At 47.5% G+C, this 24,589-nt stretch overlaps 1 protein-coding gene across 7 annotated transcripts in view; it reads left to right on the top strand.

Moving 5' to 3' along the window:
* The window catches only part of Tacc2 (transforming acidic coiled-coil containing protein 2), a 194,902-nt gene that overhangs the window by 137,764 nt on the left and 32,549 nt on the right, over nucleotides 1-24,589 (top strand). For 5 of the 7 annotated variants that reach the window (XM_074078162.1, XM_074078161.1, XM_020171766.2 and 2 more), the window contains 2 exons: nucleotides 12,895-13,031; nucleotides 21,070-22,381. In XM_074078162.1, the coding sequence (XP_073934263.1) occupies nucleotides 12,895-13,031; nucleotides 21,070-22,381 (1,449 nt within the window). Of the gene's footprint in view, nucleotides 1-12,894; nucleotides 13,032-21,069; nucleotides 22,382-23,960; nucleotides 23,997-24,589 lie in introns of all 7 variants that reach the window. The other 2 variants (XM_074078159.1, XM_074078163.1) reach the window with 1 other exon arrangement.

Genomic DNA, 24,589 nt, shown 5'->3' with positions numbered 1-24,589 from the left:
TCATTGCATGGTTCCCACTGCCTGAACCTTCTGCCCCAGTTCTGTGGTGACTGGCCCCTGGGATTTCCATATCTGGGCTAGAAATGCAAGAAGGAGAACCCCCAGCCTCTCCTTGAGCCCATGATAGACTTATCAGCATTTCTGGCTGGCTGATTGCAGTTCCAGCCTCTCAGGGCAGCTGGGAATCTGTAAATATTCAAGTGAAAATTTACTGCTTAATTTTGCAGTTCCTCACCCACAGCTATTTTAACTATGTGTATGTGTGTGTGTGTGTGTGTGTGTGTGATTCAGGTGTGTGCTTTACACTCGTGAATCATTGGTACTCAGTTCCAGTTAGAGAAAATAGAGCCTGACTGTGCTGTGGGGTTCTCTGGTATGTTGGGGTAAGGATGCAGTAATTTCAGAGATAGAATTTTAACCTATTAAGGACTGGTGTGAGTGAGTGAACACCATCTAAATTCCTGGCAATGTGCAAGACACTCTGCAGGTATAAATGCAGTTCCCAAAGTGGCCCCACGTGTGGTCCTGTCATCTCCCCACCTTCTTCTACCCATGGTGCAGATGAGGAAACTGAGGCCCCAGAGCTACTGGCAGTCTGACAATTTGAATTTGGAACCAGATCTGTTGATGCTCAATTTTATATTTGATTGACGTCATGTGTTGTCTTCTACAAGTTGTCAGGATCATGTAATTCATGTAGTGTAGGCAAAGAAGGTGCCTTTAATTTAGACTTCTTAGAATTTGTAATAAGTGGGTCAAAGACTGAGCTGACGTTGCTGTGTTATGTGTGAGAGAGTGAGAGAGCAGTGTGAAACATTCCACAGCATGGTGCCTTAAAAGAAGGTGTGTTTCCCTGAGCAAGGCGTGTGAGCAGCTGCAGGTGGTGCGCTGCTTATAAACCCTTCTTTTCCTTTTTATCTTGTAAAGAGGTTGGAAGGAAAGGGACAAAGGATTTAAGTTCTTTCTTCTTTATTGTACAAAGGCCCTGTTTGCAGACTGAGCTTTCAAAACTGTGTAAATGTTGGGCTTTTCCCTTATGCTTACTGTCCACTCCATTCCAAGTGCAGGTTTGGATGTTTTATTTTGATTCGATGTGTGCACTCGTGATTGACATTCCTGGAGGCCAAGAGGTATTTTGAGATCAGCAGGGAATCGCTGAGGGGGAAATTTGCTGATCTTCCTTTCTGAGCAGGGCCTGAGAATGACCAGTTTTCAGATAAATGAAATATAACAACTAAGCTGGTCCTGGAAGCATGTTCTCTCCAAGCTGGGCAAAGCATCAGAGTCTCTGACAGCCTCGTTCAGGGCTGATTTGTCCTTGGCAGGGTGGGTAGCTGGAGGTGTGAGGCAACTGAAAACAGGACCTAAATTGCACAGTGAGTTGTGGACATGTTGGTTAAAAAACAGTGACTCCTCACTTGTGTGTTCACACTGGTGAAACAGCAGGGATATTATTGTCTCATGCAGCAGGAGCCCACAAATCCCCTCCCCTTACTGTCAGTCATAGTAATTGGCAAGGCTTTGAAGTATCAGTTGAAAGGAAAGTTAGAAGCGACTACCTGAGCTTCAGGTGGGCATGGTGGTGCGTGTCTGTAATCCCTGTGACCCAGGAGGACTTGATTAAGAAATCAAGGCCAGCCTGGGCAACCTAGCTCAAAAAAAAAAAAAAAAAAAGCTGGGAATAGAACTAAGCAGGAGACCCTGTGTTCATTCCCCAGTGCTTCAAAAAAAAAAAAAAAAGCTGTAATTATTGACACAAAGTGCAGGATTTGCATCAGTAGGACGAATGTGCCTTTCCTCCTTTTGACTAGGGGAAGTGAGTGAGATAAGGCCACAGAGAACTGGAGGAACTCAGAGAGTTAAGGGGAGGATGTGGAGTGGGAAGGGCTGGAGGCAAGTGCACAAGATGCAGAGGCCTTACAGGCAGTGACGGATTCAACATGAGAGACACATGTAGGTGAGGTCACATTAGACAGAAAGAGCTGGGAATCAGGTTCATTGGTCCCAGCTGCTCTTTGGGAGCGTCTTCTGAGATCTGTCATCCTCATTGCCTCCCCAGGATCCTTTGCCCAGGACAGGATTGAACAGGAGAATTCAGGGCCACCTGACTCTCCTGCAGAGATCACTTGGCCAGCCCCAGAGGTCTGGGTCATTCCCTGGAACCACAAGCCATTACAGGAGTGGTGGCATGGTGAAGGTTGACAAAGCATCTGGAGAGGGCCCCAGTGTGCCCCTGAGAGAAGGGCTTGGAGTAGCCTGTGCAGAGGGAGCACATTCTTGTCACCCCTATTACGCATTTTTTTTTTCGAGACAGGGTCTTGCTGTGTCGCCAGGTTTGATACTCCTGCCTCATTCTCCCAAGTGCTGGGATTACAGGCGTATACCACCATGCTCAGCTCACCCCCTTGTTTTTCCACTCCTTGCTAGTTCCTTTTCTTTGAACCATGTTGCCCTGAACATAATCCAGCTGTTCAGATCCCAGGTGGGTCCCTTTGGTCATGACCAGGACCTGACAGGATGTGGAAGAACTCCTGAGCAATCCCAGCAGGCCTCTGGTGGTTTTCCCTGCTGGGATCCCCTGGCATCCTCCCTTGTACCGGTACCTGTGTTTAAATCTTTCCTCTCTGAATTACAAAAACAGCATGTATTCTGCCTATGTGTGTACATTTCTATCTGTACGTAGAATACATGTATGCTAATATGCACATGCATTTATGTACACTTGGGTGTGCTTTATAATCATCTTATTCTGAGTAAGCCCATGTTAGACATACATTCCTTAAATTTGCCGTTTTTTGTTTAGTTTTTTTCCTACACAGCACCTAATGCAGGGCTCTCCTTACTATACATAGAAACCCATCCTGCTCACTCTCAGTGGGGACAGGTCTGTTACTTGCCAGGTGTTTGGGGGAAGCCCTAGAATTACTGCTTTTTGAGTTCTTCCCTCCTCTTTTGTAGTTTCTGTTTCATCCATCATGTACTATTCTTTTGTAAACATTTTTTACTAGAATATATTAGTTGTACAGGAGGGTTTCCTTGTGACATTTCCACATGCAGTTATAATGTGCTTTACTTGCATTCACGTCCTCCATCATTCTCCCTCGTTCCCTTCCCCCACTTAAGACAATTTCAACAGTTTCATTGTTTTATTTTCATATAAAGTACATCAGTCATATTGCCCTTTTTCACCCTCTCCATTGACCTCCACCCTCCCCCCCTGCCCCCTTAGTACTCACTCCCAGACAGGACCTGCTTTACGTTACTTTCCTTCGTGTTTTAAAGTGTGCGTTCGTTGTTCAAACCATCATGTACCCTTTATAAATACTGCCCACGTGCATCACTCCTCTCCTTCTCATTTGATACGGGTTCTGAATCTAGATACGGGACCTGTTAGATCAGTGCATAGAAGAAGGCTAAGTGTGTTTCCAGAGAGGACCCGGAAGAGCTTTGGGATGAGAGACATGGAGGAGAACTTTTAGTGCAAGTTCTGTGCGTGTGAGTTGGCCGAGCGGGGACAGTCGTAGTCATGTCTCAGGTGGGTGAGGATGGCTTCTGACTAGGTCAGGCATTACTGCCTTCTCCCTGGAGAGAAGAGAAGGAATTTTAACGACTGCCTGCTGGGAGCTCCTTCTTATGACTCCTGAACTCAGTGTAGTACATTCTCTTCCCGTGGAATACATTATTTCCAGTCAGACTCTTATGGAATCTGACTTTAAAGATTCCAACTTCAGCTATTCAGGCAAGGAGCTCAGCTACAAAGATGAGATTTCCAAAACATCAGTGTGCAAAGGCAAAGAAATAAAAGGCATTTGGAGTGCATTTTTCCTTGGTTTTCCCAAGGCTCAATTCATAATAAGACTTCTCTCAGGAAGGCCTAACAGGATCCAGATATGGATTTTGGAATCGCGAGCTGGAGAGCCAGTTCACTGCCATTCCATGTTTCCTCCAGTGTGGTCCTCAGCCACTAAAATCTTGCTTGTCTTTTGGGAGCTCCTGGGGTAGTCACAATTAAGCCAATGTCAAAAGTGGGATGTGCCCTGTGCCATACTGAGCCTCCTCTCTTCTGGAACACTGCTCTGTGTCTGGAGGCTGAGTTGTATCCACTCCTCAGAAAGGGTGAGGTTGAACTCAAGTGATTTAGAGCTCCTGCGCTTTCCAGGACACATTCTGTGTGGCCTTCACATTCTCTTTCATGCCAAATTCAATAGCTTTGCCCAATTAAAATAGAAGACCTGGCCAGCTGGTTAACAAATCACATTCTCCAGTTTCTAATGCCAGGAGACCAAGGACAGAATCAGAGCTGCAGCATTAAGGGGAGGCTTTAACCTTACAGTTGCTGTTATCCCATTAATTGGAAAAACAGTCTGGGGGCCCAGGTGCTCAACTGGCTTGTCAGACCCTTGTCGCGTGAGTGATGTACTTGTGAGGGACTCTGTGTGCGGACTCCCTGCCATCCATTCCACCTTCTGACTGCTTTTGGAGGAACTCTGTCTGCCCCGTTCCACTGGGTTGCTTGTTTATTAAGGCTTCCTGCCCTTTACTAGCTAAGACATGGACATATGACCCAAGATGGGTCTCTCCCTGGAGTTTAAAGTGTTAGATCTGAAAAATAGTTGGGAGGACTGAGGAGCCTACATTCCTCTGTCCAAATCAGAATCCTTGACCTTCATAGCCTTATAATAAATTCTGTTCTGCTTTAGTTATCCAGAACTAGGTTTTGTTTCATGAAGCTATGTTCAATTTAGAACCATCTGTAACCAGGTCTGTGGGACCTGGGATCTCTTTTCTTTGTCCCTTGGCCAGGACACTTCTCTACCCTAGAAGCAGCTGTATGGCCTTGGCCCTTTAAACCCTTGTGACAGATCAGCATAGCACTGAGTGACAAATACATGCACCTGAAATAAGCCCAACAGGCTCCCAGTGCTGGGAATCTTGAGCTAAATGCGCTCTTACCTGCCTTGATTTTTCCCTACATGATCATGGGTGTCATCCTGCAAAAGTCTGTCAGCTTGGCTTGCCATGACTGACTTTGTGCTCTCAGAAGCTCCTGACTGGCTGCTACTCAGGCACCCAACCGCCCAAAATGGGTGTCAGCATTTGGTTGTGTTGAAACCATGTTTTCCTTTTACCTCTACACTGAGGAGTGATACGTCAGAGAAAACTACTCCACTGTGTCCAGGATGGGCAACATAAAGTGAAAGACCCTTTCAGTCTGTCCATGTTGCTTCAGACAGGAGGACTGCTCCATGTGTGTGTGTGTGTGTGTGTGTGTGTGTGTGTGTGTGTGTGTGTGTTGACTGGTCCAGCTTGTTGACAAGGCTGCCTAAAGTTGTCTAAAGTTGCCTAAAGAATCTAGTATGCAGCAGTTTCAAAAATACCCACTTACAAATTCATCAAACTCTACTCACATGAGATGCAGATGAATGAGACTGTCTGATCTGCTGAGAGCTCAGTTTTGTTTCTGGAAGGTTTCTGTCTCTCTTTAGGGATGGCAGATGGTCTTTTGGTCTGGTTGATGCTGACCAATGAGCCACAAAGCAGGCTTTTGGGCAGAGCTGCAGCCTTTACCTTGGTCTTCAAGGGGAAAGGAGTGGGAGGTAGAAAGGGGAGCTTCAGGCTGATCTGAGGCAGCTCAAGGATTTTGTGCTCAGAGCTCAGAGGGTGGGGCTTAAGTCTTGGGAAGCCCTCATCTGTAGGTGACCTGGGTCACTTCACTGTTGGGAAATGGGAACTGGCATTCTGAGGAATTGATCTAGGATATGCATGGAAGTGTCTCCCCCACCTCATCCGCCCCCCAGCAATGCTTAAGAACTAATTCTTAATACTAAGGTAGCATTTAAGTATAGGTGACTTGAGATTTCCAGGGCGGGCATGGTACTCAGAGCAAAGGCCCTGCTTGGAGGCAGTGATAATAAAATCCAGTTCTATGGAGTTACTAGCTGTGGCTTCCCAGAATGGGTCGGTGACCTTAGGTAAGTCACTTCAGTTCTCTGGGGCCTGTTTTCTTGCCTTTTTCAAAAGCATATTGCTAGTGGATGTGATCTTTTAACTTTTCTTCTAGCTTCAAAGTTGGAAGATTGTGTGGTCTCTGCAATTTACTGTCCCAAGCTCTTGAATTGTCTCCAGTAAGACTTGGGCAAAATGTAACCATTTAATGACATGTTGGCAAATTCTATAAACTACAGTTGGAAAACTACACTTATAATAGCTCCCTATTAAAACATACCCATTTGTTTTAGTTGTATGCACACAAATTCATGTGCTCAGATGCCTTAGTGTTTAATGAGTACAAATGTGTGTGTATTATGTGTATGTGTGTCTCTTAGCTGCACTATTTTGTGGTTGTAATTCATACACGTGAAAACCAAGTCACAAACAAAGGGAAATAAACCCTATATTTTTTCCAGCTACCTGACTGTCACATTCGACTGTTTCCATAATCTGTTTTGACATAGCATGTCACTGGAGGGGCTGAATCCTGCATTGTGTGGGAGCAGAGGTTTTCAGAGTGTGCGGTGTGGGACCTTAGAGCTTTATAGAAATTCTCCAAAATCCAAGAAAATACTTGAAAACTGGTTTTAAACGGTATTAACACAGCCGGGAGGCCCTGCAGGTTTGGGTTTCCATGGCTAGCACAGTCTGTTCATGCTTGGAGACACTCATTTCCATCTTTCTTCCCGTCTGCACACGCCACACTGTGGCGTTGGATGTCACCCACATCGTGCTAATAGATTAATTGGTTTATGCAGTTAGGTGGCTCTCCTGCCTCGGCTGCCTTGTTAAAGAAAATCCTGTCAGCACAGGACAGGCTGTTACAAAATGGGCAGTTTGTAATTACTCATCGGAATGTTATCAGTTTTGCTACCGTTTTTGCAACCAGAAGAGAAATCAGCAGACATAATATTACCATTAGCATCCTCAACCCCCAGTGTCAAGTTTTCAAGTTCATCCAAATAGCTTAATTGTTCTCCATGCTAGACTTTGTAGAAAAGAACATATTATGAGTTGAACTTGCTGAAAATGTCGGGAAGTCACAGATGCAGTGAAAAGGACCCAGATCTCATGGCAGACAGTTCTGGGTGTGAGCCCTGGCGCCTGTGGTTAACTAATTACATGGCCTTGGGTGTAGTAAATGTGCCTCCCTGAGCCATAGTGGCCTCATCTGTAAAATGGAACTGTTGTCCAGCAGGCAGGGTGGGTCGTCTTAGAGATTATAGAAAAGTGTACAAGTGGGCACAGTCTGCTACCCGACACAGACACATTGTTAAGCATCGAAGTATCTGTTATGCTTTTCATGTCAGAATTACTGCTGCCATGATTTCCTCTCCAGCCATTAAGCACTTTCTGTTTATACCTTAGAAATACAGATATTTTATTTTATTGTATTCCTGCATTTACTTACATATTGAACATAGCATATGTACATCCTGGCAAATATATTTTCCTGAAATTTGGAGAAGTTTTAGCAGATTGTAGTGACAACACTTCTCTTTCCGATTACATATTTGTGGCAAATTAGTTTTTTCTCTTTTTTTCACTTTTAAATAGCGTGGAGCCTTAGAATAATTTATTGTACTTTAGTTTCTTCTAGTAGACAAAAAAAAAAATTTCCAACAGCCGATGGCAATTGCTGTTAAGCATTGGGACTCCAAAATGCTGCTTTATTTTTATGTACAGACTCTTTGTGGGTGGACTGCAGAAATGCTTGCTCTTGGAAATGTTTCCAAGTCTTTGGGAAACTGAATAGGGAAAAGAGAACTAATTAAACAAGCTGCCATCCGCCTCCTCTGATTACCTTGCTCTCTGCTCCCGGGAGAGGGCGTGGAAACCTGAAAACAAGGCCAGCAGCACTGGAAGTGAATGCCATTCTGCTGGTCCATGGTGGCCCCTCGTGTTTTGATGCAGAAACATTTCATAGTAAACAGGCAAGAAAGCACACTGCCCTGCCCACCCCTCGTACTGCCTTGCACACTGCCTCGGGTGAATGGCGGTCCCTCTGAGCAGGTGTGCAGGCTGGCAGCTGCAGCAGCAGAGACCTCATTGGAATTCAGCAGCTAGGACCCCAGAGCATCCGGCCTTCCCTGTCATTTATGTTGAGAGAGACGAGGACCCTTTGTGCTCCAGAGCCTCAAGCTGCCAGTGCCTAGGGATGCAGAAGCAACTTGGTCACTCTCTCTGTGTCTCAGCTTGATTGGGCAGGCTAGGGTGTCTGGACACTGGACAAGCTCACAGGATCTGTGACTGGGGTACAGATAACTTTTTTGGTGGCAGTGAAAGAGATTTAGATCTCAGAGATACCAGCAACAGCATTAGAAGTGGGAATTTGGGGGGCAGAGGCTGTTCCTCAGAAGACATGGCTTTTGGCTCCTGGCAGATGTGGTCCCCAGTGGAATGGGCCCGGTGGATGTGGTCAGTGGTGAGCAGCAGTGGGGAATCCCCTCAAGGAAGCTCTGTAAAGAGGCAAGTGTGTCTTGTCAATGTTTTCCCTGATGTGTGTGGTGCTGGGAGGGGGGAGAAGGGATGCTGGATTCCAAAGCTACCTGCTGGGCCCAGCAATGTGAGTCAAACTCTTCATTCCTCTTTGCTGCTCAGTTGTGTGACCTTGCTGTGTGTGAGTGTGTGTGTGTGGGGGGGAGTGGTGTTTGGTGGTACTGGAATTTGAACTCAGGGCTTTGTGCTTGCAAAGCAGGCGTTCTTCCACTTCAGCCACACCTCCAGCACTTTTTACGCTGGTTATTTTGGATATAGGGTCTCACTTTTTGCCCTGGACAGCAATCCTATTTATGCTTTCTATGTCACTGAGGTAACAGGTGTGCTCCACCATGCCTAGCTTTTTTCCGTCGAGATGGGGGGGGGGTTTCACAATCTTTTTTTTTTTTTTTTTTTACCTTGGCTGACCTGGAACCAGGATCCTCCCAATTTCAGCCTCCCAAGTAAGCTAGGATTACAGGTGTGAACTACTGATGCCCTGCTCCTTGGTGTTTTGGGTTTTTTATTATTTTTTTTGGCAGTACTGGGGTTTGAACTCAGAACCTCATGCTTGCTAGGCAGGTGCTCTACCACTTGAGTCACTCCACCCACCCTTTTTTGTGTTGGGTAGTTTCAAGATGGGGTCTTGTGAACTATTTGCTCAGGCTGACTTTGAACCTTGATCCTCCTGATCTCTTCCTCCCAAGTAGCTAGGATTACAGCTGTGAGCCACCAGCTCCTGGCTCCTTGTGTTTTTTGTACTATAAATAGACTGCAAAACCTATCTAGATCTCAAGTATGGGTGGATCTTAAATTCTCCCCATAAAAAAAAGCTAAGCTCTTTAATATTAATGTGTGTGTAAAAAGTCAGTCTCTCCTATTGTGTTTGCATGCATTAAGTATTTACTCATAAAATTTAATGCTAAACCAGATTTGACTCATTGTATCCATCAAAAGCAGCTCTCATGTTTCTGTTGATCTCTTTGGGTCCCTGGAGGGCTTGGTGGCTGGTTGGAGGAGCCAAGGTCCTTGAGGGGCCAGGAATGGGAGGCTCTTTGATACTGATGAAATGATTCACCCTCAATAAGTTGTAAGAGCAATACTGGTGTAGGGTTTCTTTTTTTTTTTATTATAAATTTTTTTGTTAGGATATATTCATTATACGGGGGGGGGGGTTAAAGTGACAATTCCAATCAGACTTATGTTGCACGTTATTTATATTTCTCCTATCGTCTCTCCCCCTCAGCCTCCTCCCCACTCTACTTAAAGCAATTGCAAGAGGTTTTTTAGTTCTGTTTCGTATAGGTACATGAAGTCCATCAACCTTAATCTCCTTCCTTCACCCTCCCTTCTCTCACTAATGCCCCCACCACACACACACACACACACACACACACACACACACACACACACACACACACACACACACACACTGTGCCTATTTTACTATCCTGGTTTTCGTTCAAAGAGGTGTCTCAATGTATGCCCTCTGTGGGTGTGCTTTACTTTGGGCTGTTTAATCCCTTCGAATATTCTCCCTTACCCCTTTACCTTCCACCCATTTTTCAACAGCTTTTCGTACACTCCTTATACCCTCTACCTCCATATCTTATGCTATGTGATATTACTGATATTCTATCTTTCTCTTTTCCTTTCCCTGAGTTCCACAGAGTAGTTCCACTGTTACAAACATGTTCTACATCTGAGTTTGTATGTGATCATTTTTGTTTTTGTGTATATGTTTATCTTTGGATCTCTCATCCACATGTGAGAGAAAACATGCATCTTTTGTGTTTCCGATCCTGGCTAACTTCACTTAACATGATGTCCTCCAGCTGCATCCATTTACCTTCAAACCCCATGTCATTATTCCTTGTGACTAAGACTCCATTGTGTGTATATACCATAATTTCATGATCCATTCATCAGTTGTAGGGCATCTGGGTTGTTTCCAGAGCTTGGCTCTTTACTAGTAGTGCTACAGTGAACATCAGTGTACAGGTGTCTCTACCGTATCCTGTCTTATGTTCTTTTGTGTAGATGCCCAGGATTGGTATCACTGGATCATATGACAGTTCTATCTCTAGTTTTTTGAAGAATCTCCATACTGCTTTCCATAGTGGTTATACTAATTTGCATTCCTACCAGCAGGTATAGGGTTCCTGTTTTGCCACATCCTCACCAGCATTTGTTGTTTTTACCCCTTGATTCTGGCCATTTTAACTAGGGTGAGATGAAATCTGTGTTGTTTTGATTTGTATCTCTTTTATAACCGGGGAACTTGAACACTTCTTCATGTATTTACTGGCCATTTGTACCTCTTCCTTTGAGAATTCTGTTTAATTCATCTGCCCATTTCTTCACTGGAGTGTTGATTCTTTGGGGGTGAGTTTTTTTGAGTTCCCTGTAGATTTTGGTTATTAGTCGCTTATCAGATGAGTAGCTGGCAAAGATTTTCTCCCATTCTGTGGGCTGTCTCTTGAGTCTGGTGACTGTTTCCTTTGCTGTGCAGAAGCTCTTTAGTTTGATGCAGTTCCATTTGTTCATTGTTTCTCTTAGATGCTGACATTTTGGAGTTCTGTTTAGGAAGTTTTCTCTATACCTATCTGTTCCAGTGTATTTCCTACTGCTTCTTGGAGTTTTTTCAAAGTTTCAGGCCTTATATTAAGGTCTTTGATCTACTTTGAATTGATTTTGGTACAGGGTGAAAGACAGGGATCTAGTTTCAGTCTTCTGCATGTGGCTATCCAGTTTTCCCAGCAGCATTTGTTGAAGAGGGTATCTTTTCTCCATCGTGTAAAGTTTTGGGCTCTTTTATCAAAGATACTGGATACAGACACATGGGTTTATGTCTGGATCTTTCTAGTCTGATCCATTGATCTTCCTGCCTGTTTTTGTGCCAATGCCATGGTGTTTTTATTGTTATGGCTCTGTGTATAGTTTGAGGTTGGGTATTGATACCTTCAGTGATGCTTTGGCTATTCAAGGTCTTTTGTGTTTCTATATGTATTTCACGATGTTTTTTCTATTTCTGTGCAGAATGTCTTTGGAATTTTGATAGGGATTATATTTTCTAAAGGGATCTCACAGAATGGCTCCTTTCTTTGGTTCTGGTGAATACTGGAGGGATTGGTTGATTCCTGGTGCTCTGCTTGCTGGCTGACAGCTGACCTCTTCTGAGGTCACTGGTCCTTTGACAGTGGGAATTCTGCAGTGTGAGTGTTCACAGAGTTCACCCTTGTGCCCAGGTTCATCCGTTGTGTCATGTTCCATCCCACCTGCCACGTCATCCTCTGGTTATTTGTCTTCACCAGATTCACCTGTTGGCACTGTTTGTGCTGATCTGCAATCCTAAGTACCCCCCTCCTTGATAGTTAGCCTCCTCCTTGCGAATGTATCAGTTGGTATCTGGGTCTATTTAAACTATTTTGAGATGGGAACTGGCCTGATGGTACTTCTTCCACACCTGCTGTCCTCACAGGCGAAATTGGGCCTCGGCCAAGGGGCATTGTGAACCAATGAGCAGCTGCCATCCGGCCTGCAGGCAGCATGCCAGCTCAGTGACTGGGGTACCTCCTTCTTCTGTCCTAACATGAGAGGCTTATGGAGGCAGGTGAGGAAGAAGGCCATCTGTGGGGCTCTGTTCAGCCCAAGGCCAGGCTTTGGCTATGGGCTTCCCTTGTTTTTGAGGGGAGCTTCCCTCTGAGGACTCCAGGTGAAGAATCTTCCTTGCTAGTAGATCTTTTGGCAGGGCTGTCTCCATGTTGTTGGGGTTGGACAGCCATCCTAGGGACTTGCTCAGTCTGTCCACCCTCCATTGGTGGCTTGTGACTTTTAGGCTTTCATTCATTCACTCAATAGGTAAGTGCTCTTTCACTCCCCCTGCTTTAGGATTGGAGATGACACAATAATAAATAAGGTCAGTGCCCAAGTGACATTTTCAGTCCAGTGAGGAGAAAGATAAACACAATTAGATGATCTAAGAAGTGCTGGGAAGGCAGGGAAGTAGAGAGAATGATGGGGAGGGAAGGGAAGAGGGTGAACAAAGATTGAGTTTTTAAGATGGGGATTCTAGGGGTGGGTGGGAACCACAGCTTTGGGCATGAAGACTGTCTCTGTATCTGTTAGACAGAATCAGTGCCAAATAGTGGCTGCTGAAGCTCACTGGGTTTTGCCAGTGAAGTGAGACATATGTGTTTTGAGGAGGACTAAGTTCAAAGACTACATCCATCATTGGGGCACAGTGATGGGTAGTAATAATATGTACTGGGAATCATGCTACATGTGACTTTCCTTTCATCTCTTCCTAATAGTTGAACTGAGCAGCAAGCCCGAATCCACTAGTCCCAGGGTCAGAAGGCCACACGCTCCTCAGAAAATCACCCCTGGGCCTGCCTAATCTGTGCTTCTCTCCTTTCTCCTTAGGAGTTCTGATTCTGAAGAAGCATTTGAGACCCCGGAGTCCACAACCCCTGTCAAAGCTCCACCCGCCCCACCCCCACCGCCCCCCGACGTCATCCCAGAACCTGAGGTCATCGCACCACCAGTCCCGGAAGAACCAGGTAACCAAGATCTAGGAGCCTCTGGGGAGACATGAAGGACAGGGCTGGAGGTGGCCGCCCACCCCCAGGGATGGAGAGAGTTGGTTTCCTAGGCAATGCATGGCCCATAGGTGCTGGGTCCTGTGACTCTGGGCTATGTTTTGTCAGTACTGGGGTTTGAACTCAGGGCCTCACGTTTGCTAGGCAGGTGCTCCACTACTTGACCCACTCTGCCAGCCCAGAGCTATGATTTGTGTTTCACAGTTTTTTATGAAATTTTAGGGTGAGCAGGTACAGCAGGTTGGGCTGTGAGTGTGTTATTTTATTTGCTTTGTAGATCTGGGGCCTTTCACTTGCAGGCTTGGGTGGCTTTGAGGCCTGGGGCAACTGGGTCTTGGATTCTGGTAGTTGATCTCTTGTCCCCTTACAGACTTTGTTTTTGGACAGCTTGTGTGACTCTGCAGCTGTATTCTGAGAATGTAGTGCCATAGACTTCGTAAGGAAGACAGTAGATAGGAGAGAAGAGCATGGCAAAGTTGAGTCAGTCTCCACCAGTTGAACTTGGGTGAACCCTTGGGTTACCTGATTGCTTATCACTTCCCCACATCCTTCGTTCCCCAGAGTGAGTTAAAACACCTTAAATGTGATTCCTGAGCATGGGGACAGATCCTCATCCCTTCACCATAGGTATGGGGCCACCTGTGATGGAAATTTAATATGAGGCCTAGAAGGTGGCAAGGCTTGCCAGAAGTGGCCCTGCAGGTTGGTCAGGGGTCAGATGGTGCTGTCCTTAGACCTGGACAGCTTGGCCTCCATACTTTAGAGAACCCCATTCTGACCTTCCTTTGGCCCCAGATCCCCCCATATGACATGTTTGCAGAGCCAGTGCCCTCCAGGCTATGTCCTGGATGCCTGCGAGCAGCCACTTGGAGGATTTGCCCAGTCCCTAGTCCCAGTCCATCTTCTCAAGGATAGACTGTGCCTGTGGAGGAACCAAAGATGAGACTGGGCTCTGTAGGCTGGGTATCCATAGCCTGACTAGAGGTAGCCCGGGGTTTGAGGGATGGAGCTGACAGTGCGAGGAGAAGGAGGCAGGCTACAGGCTGGGCTTCCATTTGTACTCTGCTATAGCAGAGACCAAGTGGGTTATAAAATAAAAATAACATTTTGACCTTGATGTTGGTTTAGGAAAACATGAGAATAATTCATTTACAAAGCTGTGGGTTCAAGCAGGTCATTGATTTAGAAAGCTACAGACTCCCTAAACAGATAGGCAGCCTTGGGCCAGGGGAGAGCACCAAGCACGTCCTTCACTGAGGTCTGAGCCTGCAGTGTTCATGATCTCTTCTCTGATAGCTTGTCAGCCAGCAGGAGACTGGGTTTGACTGAGTCAGTATCGATGCTGGGCTCTGAGAGGGGAATGATGGGTATTTATCTGATTTTAATGTGGAGAAGAGCCTGACGCCTAGTTACAGTTCTCAAAAGGATATTTGCACCCCTCCTTTATTTAATATAATGATGCATATAAAAAGTATCTCCCATATTATTTTTGCATTACATATAGTTTTTAATGGAAAGCGGCTGAATGACAAATACCTTATAATCCCTAGATCAAACACGTGATTAAGATGTATGGGTGACTGCAGGTGCCTCTTGGGGACTGTGTGCCACTTCTTTCCTCCTTTGTCCTTTATACCTGATTTCCTTTTCAACAAAGCAGAGAGCCATCTCCATTCTTAAAAACAAACACACAGCACCCACTTCTTACTTAGATGGCAGTTAATAACAGAATAGCATGATGGAGGCTCAAGAGATAACCCCACAGGGAGGGGGTTGAACGTGTGAATTCCACTGAGTCACAGTCCCCCCAGTTTCACCTGATGGAGTCTTTGAACAGGGACTGTGCTTCTTCTTTGTGATCTAGTGAGGCTGACATGTGAGGACAATAGGAGGCATGAGCGTGGGACTGTCTGCTCAAATCCCCACTGGCTTAAGCTGTCCAAAGGTCCATCTGATTTCTGTCCTTGTTGGAAAGTGTCCCCTACCTTCTCATTCATTCTGCAGGCCCGCATGGGGTATTACGAAGGAGTGAGAAGACAGCTTTGCTGCTTGCGTAGGTGGCCACGGGGAAAGAAAGGTTTGTCCTAAGTCTATTGTTTAGTCTTCCTCTGCACAGTGCCTGGCATGTTACTAACAATGCCAGAGGAACCCCATGGAATAAATAGATGAAACCTGTGGCTCTGAATAAAGACATGCTGTTTCCTCCTGGAAACCTCATTTTACAAAACAGTCACTCACCATACGTTGGGTCCTGTCAGCATGCTTGTGATCTGTGTGACAGAGGGACAAAGCACTGGGGGCTCACCTTGCAGCTGCCTCTCTTTGGGGTGGGCCAGAGCCCAGTTTCTTATCTGTAAATGAAGACGGTGACTTGCGAGTCCTTTAATATCTCTGCCCTCTGCCCTCTGCGGTTCTGTGAGTGGAACACTAGGCTATTGTATAGTGACTGTGTTATTAGAACTCAAATTGGGCCACTGAGGGACATAGTTAAGTGTCACATGATTTCAGGATCTGCCCTATATCAGGCTTTTGCTAGGACCTCTCCGTGCTTCGTCTCCTGCTCAGGTGAGAGTGAATTACCCCTCATTCACTCAGCATCCCCTCTGTGAGGTTACAGACCTTCCCTGCAGTCTAGCAGCACATGAGGGCTCTGAGATGGAGCTCTGGCCTCCCCCCCGCCAAGCATGGCTCCCTTCCATTTGGAAGCCAGACAGCTGCCCGTGCAGGTGACATGGGCTGCTGGCCTGCTGCTGGCTCTGCATAGGTACCTGTTGTCCTTGTGTTTGCTGATGTTCAGACCTGTACAGGAGCAGCTCTGTGCAAGCTCATCTGACAGCTGCAGCTTGGGCCATGCCCCAAGGGAAAGGATTGTCAGGTGGTAGCAAAAGGTGGTCAGTGGGGCACATGGTGGGGACATGATTGTCCTCTGGTACAAAGTTTGTTCACTTACTCTTGCCAGGGCACTGCTAAGCCTGGGAAAGGCCCTATTGATGCCTTGGAAGCAACTGGGGCCCCCCCAGTAAGTACTGTGTGTGTCTGCACCTTCTCTTCCCAGAAAGTGGTGGCACTGGGCCTCAACTGTGCACTGCTGCTCTCATGCTGACTGGGAAAGGTGTTCAGTGCCTGACCTGGCCACCTAGTGGCTTCCACCATCACTGGGCACATCACAGTGTCTGTGTTTCCGTAGACACTGGTGGCACTTGCTTTCATCTCCTCTGAGGAAGTCATGTATGGGTGTTTGCCATAGAGACAGGAAGTCTGGTGTTAGGCAGCTCATCCCAGAGTGAGGGCCCACTGAGTGAGGGCCCTTCCCAACCTTGGGCAGGAAAACAGGAGTAGGCGTCACCACCTGGGCAAGATTTGGGAGCCAGTGGCTGCCATATCCCAGCACTTAGTGTGCCCATGTGGCTTTCTTACTTCATCCTCATAAGAATACCCAATTTGTAGCTGAGTCACAGAGAGATCAGATAACTTCCAAGGATCGCACATTGTCTTAGTCTATTCTGGTGGCTATAACAAAATCCCATCGAGTGAGTAGTTAACAAACAAGGGAAACTTATTGCTCTTGTTCTGGAAGCTAGAAGTTCAAGATCGAGGCACCTGCTGATTTGGAGTTTAGTAAGGGTCTGATTCAAGGGTCATAGACAGCACCTTCTTTCTGTGTCCCCATGTGGTGGAAGGGACAAACGGGTTCTCCTTGGTCTCTTTTGTGAGGGCACTAATCCCATTCCTGAGGACTAAGGCCCTAATCTAATCATCTCCCAGAGGTCCCACCTTGGGCATGAGGGTTTCAACATAGAAATTTTAGGGGGACACAGATATTCAGGCCATAGCGTACAGTGAGTTGAGAATTAGAGCTTTTCAGACCCAAGTCTGGCTGTCACAAGCAGTCAGGCCCTCCTTGGCTGGCTGCCGCCCTTCACCATGTGTTGTATGTATTCAGGTCTTAGGAGCAGGTGAGGCTACTGGGAATCCTGAGGTACACCCAAGCATAAGGACCCTGTGTGTAAGAAGTGCCGGGTGGGGCACATTAGTCTCAGCTGGAGGTGGACACTGCCCAGGCAGAGGTCAACTCTGTACCCTAGGACTTGGACTGTTGAGCCAGGGGCAAATGGGGCCCTTGGGTACCAGATCCAAAGCCCCATTCACCTGAGATAATGGGAAAGTCAGGGGCTGTAGGCAGGTGAAGAGGCAGGAGATGATGGTGACTACACCTGTTTACCTTGGCCATGTTCACACTGCCCTGGGACTTTTAGGTGGGGATTCCAATAACCTGGCAGGGTGCTGACCTCTGTGGATACACGTTTACTTCCCTAATGATCCCACTAGAGGGTCTCTGTACACTCCTTGTTCACACCCACACAGAGATATCTGCCAGCTCAGTGAGCCGTGAGTGTACCTGGGATGCCCAGGCCTCCCCCAGATCCCAGGCAGGTGGCACAGTCCATTAACCCCTGGGATAAGTGTGATACTGTTACTGAGAACACTCGATTATCAAATAGTAATGGGACAATAGTAACATGTGGGGGTGGGGGTGCTGGGGACTGGACAATGAGGCACAGCAAGGCTGAAGAATTTTGGCAAGAGCACCCAGCTGATACATGGTAGAGATATTTCAGGTTCTTTGTATGTGGGACCCAGACAGGGCTGCTCAGGTCCTGGCTCTGTGACCACCTACAGTGAGGCTGCCTCCCCAGCAGTTTCTCTGGATGCCCATGGCTGATACCAGTTTTGCCTCCCCCGAGGGTCTCCCCATTCTAACTAAAGGCCTGTCTCTTAGCTGCTCACTAAGTGGACTCTGGTGGAAAGTGTCGTGGTCAGTGGTTGCTATTAGTCACAATGCCTCCATTCCTCCTGAGCCTCTGGGAATGGAATAGAGGTTTGGGAACAGACCAAAACCCAGAAGCAGTGGAGCACAGATACCTCAGGGGGTGGTTCTTGGGACTCAGCAGGGTCTCCAGAAGAGAATGAACAACCACTTGTCTAAGGAGAGAAGGTGCCTTGGCAGGGCCACCTGCTGCTCTTGTGGGCCAGTTTTGGGTCTAGTTTCTTGAGCTCTGTAGCTCTGCATTTTGGATCCTATCCAAAAGGGCAAGCACTGGAGGATGGCCCCTTCCCAATCAGCTCTGATGCCTTGTTCCCCGAAGCAGACCCCTAGGGGAAGTCAGAGTTGGCCTCGAGACCTATCCAAGCTTGCCCTCAGCTCCTACTCATTTCTCCTACTCAAGTAGGAGTCCTCTGGAGCATTGTCCTCTGGAGTTAGGCCCAGAAGGGAAGCAGGTACAGTGAGCCAGCCTAGTCCCAGGCTTCCCTGATTGGAACATTCACTTGAACCCCTGTAAAAATGGGGATCCTGAGCTCCAGTCTTGCTGATCTGCTTCTCAGAAAAATGGATGGATGAGTGGACAGATGGGAAGTCTGGAATTTTGATGCGTGTCCCAGGTGTGTCTTAGGCTAGACAAGTTTAAGAAATGTTGAATTCATCACGGTCTTGCTCTGCATAGCCCACATCTACTGAGAGGATTAAGCAGTGCTCAATTTACAGCCTCCTTAAAAAAGAGGCCTTTTCCCAGAGTGAGCATTGTTTGCCGAAGATGATTATTCATATAACTGGAAGATGTCCAGTGATGCTCCCATGTGTAAGACCACTTTCCTTTGATTTATTGGTCAGTAAAGAGTCTGATTGTGCCAGGGCACCAAGGGCTCACTGTTGCTCCTCTGGGCCAGGACACACCTCCACAGAGTGAGCTCTTCGGGGGAAGAAGGGGAGAAGCATCAGGCCAGTGTTGGGGGGGGGTCCCCTGAGACAGAGTCCAGCACGAGTAAGATATGTGGCCTTTGGAGAAGGTGGGGTGATAGCAGTTGTCAATGAACTCTCCCTTTCCTCGGAATTCCCTCTCTTTCTAAACACATCTGTTCTTTCCTTAACTTGGGGTGATATTGACCAGCACTGGTGTTATGGACTGAATGTGTCCCCCTCAAACCCACATGTTGAAACCCTAACCCCCAGCTGTAGCTGGAAATAGGGCCTTGAAGGGAGGTAATTACGGTTTAATGGTATCAGAGGTTGGGCCCTAATCCAGTCCAAGTGGTGTTCCTGTAAGAAGAGACACCAGAATGCGCATGGCCTACTCCACAGTGGCTGACATATAGGAGGAACCCCGGATTATTTGTGGAATGAATAGTCTTTCTGAAGAGACATGTGGACATTTAGAAATTCACTGGGAACCCAGGTGGAGCGTTCTTGCTTTAGAAACCTGAGCCTGCACGTGGCCGTGACCTTTCCCATCGCAGGGCCCTCCCAGCACTGTGATGGGTCTTGGGGTGCAACCTGCTCTGCTAACCGCCCATGAGATAGCGGCTCACAACCAGGGGCAGTCCCCACCTGACCCCAGGGCATGTGCGGCAATATCTAGAGTCACTTTTGATTGTCACAACTGGGGTGGGAGGTGCTACTGCAGGGTCAAGGCTGAGGATGCTGTAAAGCATTCCACAATGAACAGGCCGGCCCATGATTTGGTTAGGAAATGCCAAGTCTAAACAGGAAAGCTATGTTAAGTAGGCAGGAAGATCTTCTGGGGAAATCAGTGAGCAGATGGTTGAGCTGAATATCTGCTGATTGTTGGTGATTCAGGGAAAACCACTGACATTTGAAGGCCTCTGAGGCTCTTGTGGCAGCTTGCGAGAGGGGAGATTGGCATGGTGGGCCTTGCTTTGGAAGTGACGGAATGCTGGTGGCCCCTTCTCCCCTCTTCACAGCCCACTTGAGAGCACCTGGTCCTCCCCAGCATTCCAGGTCCTCTGCCCTCTGTACCATGTGTCCAGGGGTGACTACAGGACATGAAGACCAGGTTGCTGCTGAGGGAAGGAAGAGGTGCTTGAGCATACGAGGTACCCAGGAGCTGATCTCAGAAAGAAGAAGCAGGGGCACCTGTTCGTTTGAGTTGAGAAGGCAGCGGAGTGTTTGGATAGTGGTGGAGAAATCGTTTAGAGGGAGGTGCTGAGTCCAGAGGTCTGGTCAGGTGCTCCATATTTAGGACAGATGCTCCTCCTGGGACCTGGGATGGCTTTGGGCAAGAAGAGAGGGAAATGCCTGAAACCAGGCTCACAGATGTGCTTCCAGAAGGTGCTCTGAATCCCAAGAGGCATGTATTGAGCCCATGAAAGTATGACCAATCAAGGAGGAAACAAGGGTAAATAAGACCAGTTCTTAAACTCAAGAGTCTAGAAGTTTCTTTGGATTGTGATCTCCCACTTCATCAACTGAGGCTCTAAGAGCAAGGCTTGCTTGTGAGCCACAACTGGGAAGTACCATGCAAGGCACTCCCCACCTGTTGGACCACAGGAGGGAGCATGGATGGATCAGGAAATCTGAAGTAAGAGAGTACTTTGGGTCTAAGTGAGCAGCTTCCAGACCCTGTTTGTTGGAATGAGGGACAAGGTGCCATATTTAGCAAGTAAAAATGCAGGGCACCCAGTTAAATTTGAATCTCTGATAACAAATAGATGCGGTTCTAACTTGCTTATCTAAATCTCAGGAGAGCTCTTATCCAGCTCTCCTGTCCTGGCTGTTTTTCTCCTTCATGTACATCATCATCTCACCGTTATGTCCCTTTTATCGTTTGTCTTCTTCTGGAGGAACGTGGTTTTGGGGAAGGTAAGAAGTATGTCTTCTTTGTCCATCTCATTGTTGAACCCCTGCATGGTGCCTGGTTCAGACCAGGCACTTCGGACTTGTGTTTTGAATGAGTAATCTGAGTTCTTCCTTCAGCAGCTCTCATGGCTCCCATTTTACAGATGAGGAAACTGAGGTAAATACCAGAATCTGCAGGTAGTCAAGGAGGGAGCTAGGATCTGTATCAAGCAAGGCGCCCATCGTTGGGCCTGGGGACTGGAGTTTGTCAGTCTCTGCTTTGGAGGGTGAGGGTCTGGCACAAGATGAGAAATGCTCCCAAATGTCCTGTGTCCTCAAGTGACAGCTTTGTCTCCATTTCCTTAGGATGCAGTTCTGAGACGGTTGCCGTCCCCGATGGCCCACGCAGTGACTCAGTGGAAGGAAGTCCTTTCCGACCTTCCCACTCCACCTCTGCCGTCTTTGATGAAGACAAGCCGATAGCCAGCAGCGGGACTTACAACCTAGATTTTGACAACATTGAGCTGGTGGATAATTTGCAAAGCTTGGAGCCCCGCTCCTTAGACTGTAATAAGGGTCAGGAGTGTAAGGTGAGCACGCGGAGGAAGTCCACGGAGTCTGTGCCACCCTCCAAGTCTACACTGTCCCGATCGCTCAGCCTGCAAGCCAGTGACTTTGATGGTGTTTCCTGCCCCGGCAGTCCCGAGGCCGTGGCCCTCGCCCCTGATGCATGCAGCACGGGGTCCAGCAGTGCATCCAGTACCCTTAAGAGAACTAAAAAACCACGGCCACCTTCCTTAAAAAAGAAACAGACCAGCAAAAAACCCTCAGAAACCCCCCCAGTGAAGGAGACCCAGCAAGAGCCAGCCGAGGAGAGTCCAGTCCCCAGCGAAGAGCACCTGGCCTCTGAGACAAAGACGGAGTTGGCCACAGCGGAGGGTTCTGGGTCCACCTTGTTGGAGGAGACACCCTTGGAGCCCATTGCTGTGCCCAAAGCTGCCTGTTCTCTGGACCTGGAGGCTGCAGAGGACATTGGGCCTCCAGTTTCCGGAGGTGCCAGAGTGCAGAACTCACCCCCCATTGGGAGGAAAACAGTGCCTCTTACCACGGCCCCCGAGGCTGTGGAGGTGACCCCATTGGATAGTGGGGGACAGGAGGATTCCCCAGCCAAAGGGCTGTCGGTGAGGCTGGAGTTCGACTATTCTGAGGATAAGAGTGGTTGGGACAATCAGCAAGAAAACCCCCCTCCTACCAAAAAGATAGGCAAGAAGCCAGTTGCCAAAATGCCCCTAAGGAGGCCAAAGATGAAAAAGACACCCGAGAAACTTGACAACGCCCCTGCCTCGCCTACCAGATCCCCTGCTGAACCCAATGACATCCCTATTGCTAAAGGTACCTACACCTTTGATATTGATAAGTGGGACGACCCCAATTTTAACCCCTTTTCTTCCACCTCAAAAATGCAGGAGTCTCCCAAACTGCCCCAGCAATCATACAACTTTGACCCAGATGCCTGTGATGATTCCCTTGACCCCTTTAAGACGTCCTCTAAGACCCCCAGCTCACCTTCTAAATCCCCAGCCTCTTTTGAGATCCCAGCCAGTGTCATCGAAGCCAATGGAGTGGATGGGGATGGGCTGAACAAGCCCGCCAAGAAGAAGAAGACGCCCCTCAAGACGTAAGTTTAAGGGTGGAGGTGGTGAGGATCGGAGGTGGGGGTGTGCATTGCTGTGACCTTGGTCCCGTGCCTGGCTAATCTTCACCTGCCCCACCTTCAACCTTATTGCTGTAATGACGCCATGTTTGCACCTGTTTCCAGACAGGCAAGATACGTGTTTCCCTTCCTCTCTGCGGCCACAGTGGTGACATGTTCTCATCTATGGACCCCTGTGGAGTGAAGGGGCCTTGATTTTTTTGTCTTAAAATGTCAGTGATTTAAGGTTTTTTGCTTAGTCAAAGACCTGATGTTCAACTCCAGGGAAATGTTAGAGAAAGGGAGAAGTCATGAGAGACTCAGCCACCTTCCTATTGGTGACCCATTTCCCTGGTTTGGCAAAGCCAGAAATATACATCTTATAAATTATACACCCTGTTAAACTTTATAGCATTTGTTTCTGTCCATTAATGAAACTTTAGCCCAGGAACCCAACACAGTAAGTAGTAGGTTCCAGGGGGCCCATGAGAGAGAGGTGCTCCTTGTACCTCAACCAGCCCATAAGAAACAGACTCTTTGTCTCCTTCCCTTTTTCTGCTCATCTTTTGTAGACAAGAGTACAAAGACCCTGTAAGTTCATAAGAGATCAGTGGAACCTAGAAGGGGATAACAGACCATCTAATTGCCAGGAAACTTAATAATCCACAAACACCTGCTGAGCTACTCTCAATACCATGTGTCCAAGACTCCAGCATTCATCCCAAGACCCAACTCTGACTTGGATGGCTGTTGGTCCATTCTTAGAACTCTGGACCACATACCATGTGGTTGGCTGTTTGCAGACTTTCTTGCTGTCATGGCAAGCATCAACTATAATTTAACAAGACTGAGGGGACTAGTCTTCTGGAGCATTGTAACAGAATATGTCATGGTGTTGGCCCCTCTGGGTCTTCATGGCACGAATGAGACAGAGAGGGTGACCCATTTACCTCCCATCTGGGCCCCCCCCAAGCATTGAACATCTGAGAAAAGCCAAGGCTTCTGAGAAGAGGTTCTGTAGCAGGCTTTGGCTTTCAGTCACTCTCTCATCATCTGGGAAGGCCTAAAAGGTAGACTCAGATCAGTTCTCCAACCAGGCCTTTCCTAGAGATAGCAAAGTACTTGGGTGAGAAACTTAGTTTAAGATTAGAGTAGAAGTTAGAAATGCCCACACTGCAAAGCCATGTCATCCCATCTTTGGAATAAGTCACCTTGTAGCCGTCACTTCCTCCTTCCTTGAGATAGCCTGGTTACATCCCTCCTGGATGCTTTCTCGATCATCAGATCTGACAAAGGTCAGGGAAGCTGATCTCCCGCATCCTGTGCAGATGGGTATGGTGGCTTGGAAGACCCTAACTTGGGGTCACAAACACTCTGGATGGTCAGAACCTAGAGAGGAAGCTTCTCTCCAGTTGTGCCTTTCCAAAACACTGGGCCATTGTCCCCAAGCAAGTCTGCAGTGGATGTGGCCCCATCCTAACCTGCTAGTCACCAGGGTCTGCAGATTTATCGTTTTGTCAGTTCCTTCTGTCTGTCTCTCTTTTTCTTTGTCTTCTTGTCTTAGGATGGTTGAAGATGTGATGTCTGTGTGTTCTCTGTTGTAAGTAAATTTAATGCAGTCTGTCGCTTATGCCAAATGTGCTTTTTTGCTGCCTTTTGTTTCTGCTTGCAACCCATTTTATTTCTGCTCTGTGGCTGCTGCTGATGCATTTCTATCGTGGGCCTGGGAATGACAGGGCACAGGGCTCCCCAGTAGCAGAGGCTATTTTTCTGTCTCATCCTGATTAGCATAAGTACAACTGCTCGGCTATGAAAACGTGATTATCTAACAGCTCCCTGCTTGTCAGGAATGGAACCTTTCTCCCTTGCAATAATATTGGATGTCTTCATCTAAAACCCATGCATTTTTTTTTTAACTCCTCATTCCATTCTTTCATTATAAATTGGGCTATCTGGCGATTGCCTTCAGAAGCACCACAGCTTCCCATCTACCACCCAGTGAAGACCAGGCATATTCCCAACGCTTGTTCTTGCCAACATATGAAACAGAACTATTTGGGCCATTCCAAACTGAGGTGTATGGGAGTCCCCTGAAATACAGGGTCAGCTCACAGTGGAGTCATGGCTGAGAGCCATCGCCAGCCTGCCCTGGGCCCATGTCCTTGGTCACTTAGGTCCAGGCTGGGTATCAGC

Source organism: Castor canadensis, chromosome 7 (genome assembly GCF_047511655.1).
Source record: "Castor canadensis chromosome 7, mCasCan1.hap1v2, whole genome shotgun sequence".
In the NCBI taxonomy this organism is placed as follows: domain Eukaryota; kingdom Metazoa; phylum Chordata; class Mammalia; order Rodentia; family Castoridae; genus Castor; species Castor canadensis.
The sequence above is the reverse complement of the archived record's forward strand: the minus strand, read 5'-3'. Positions and strand labels throughout refer to the sequence as shown.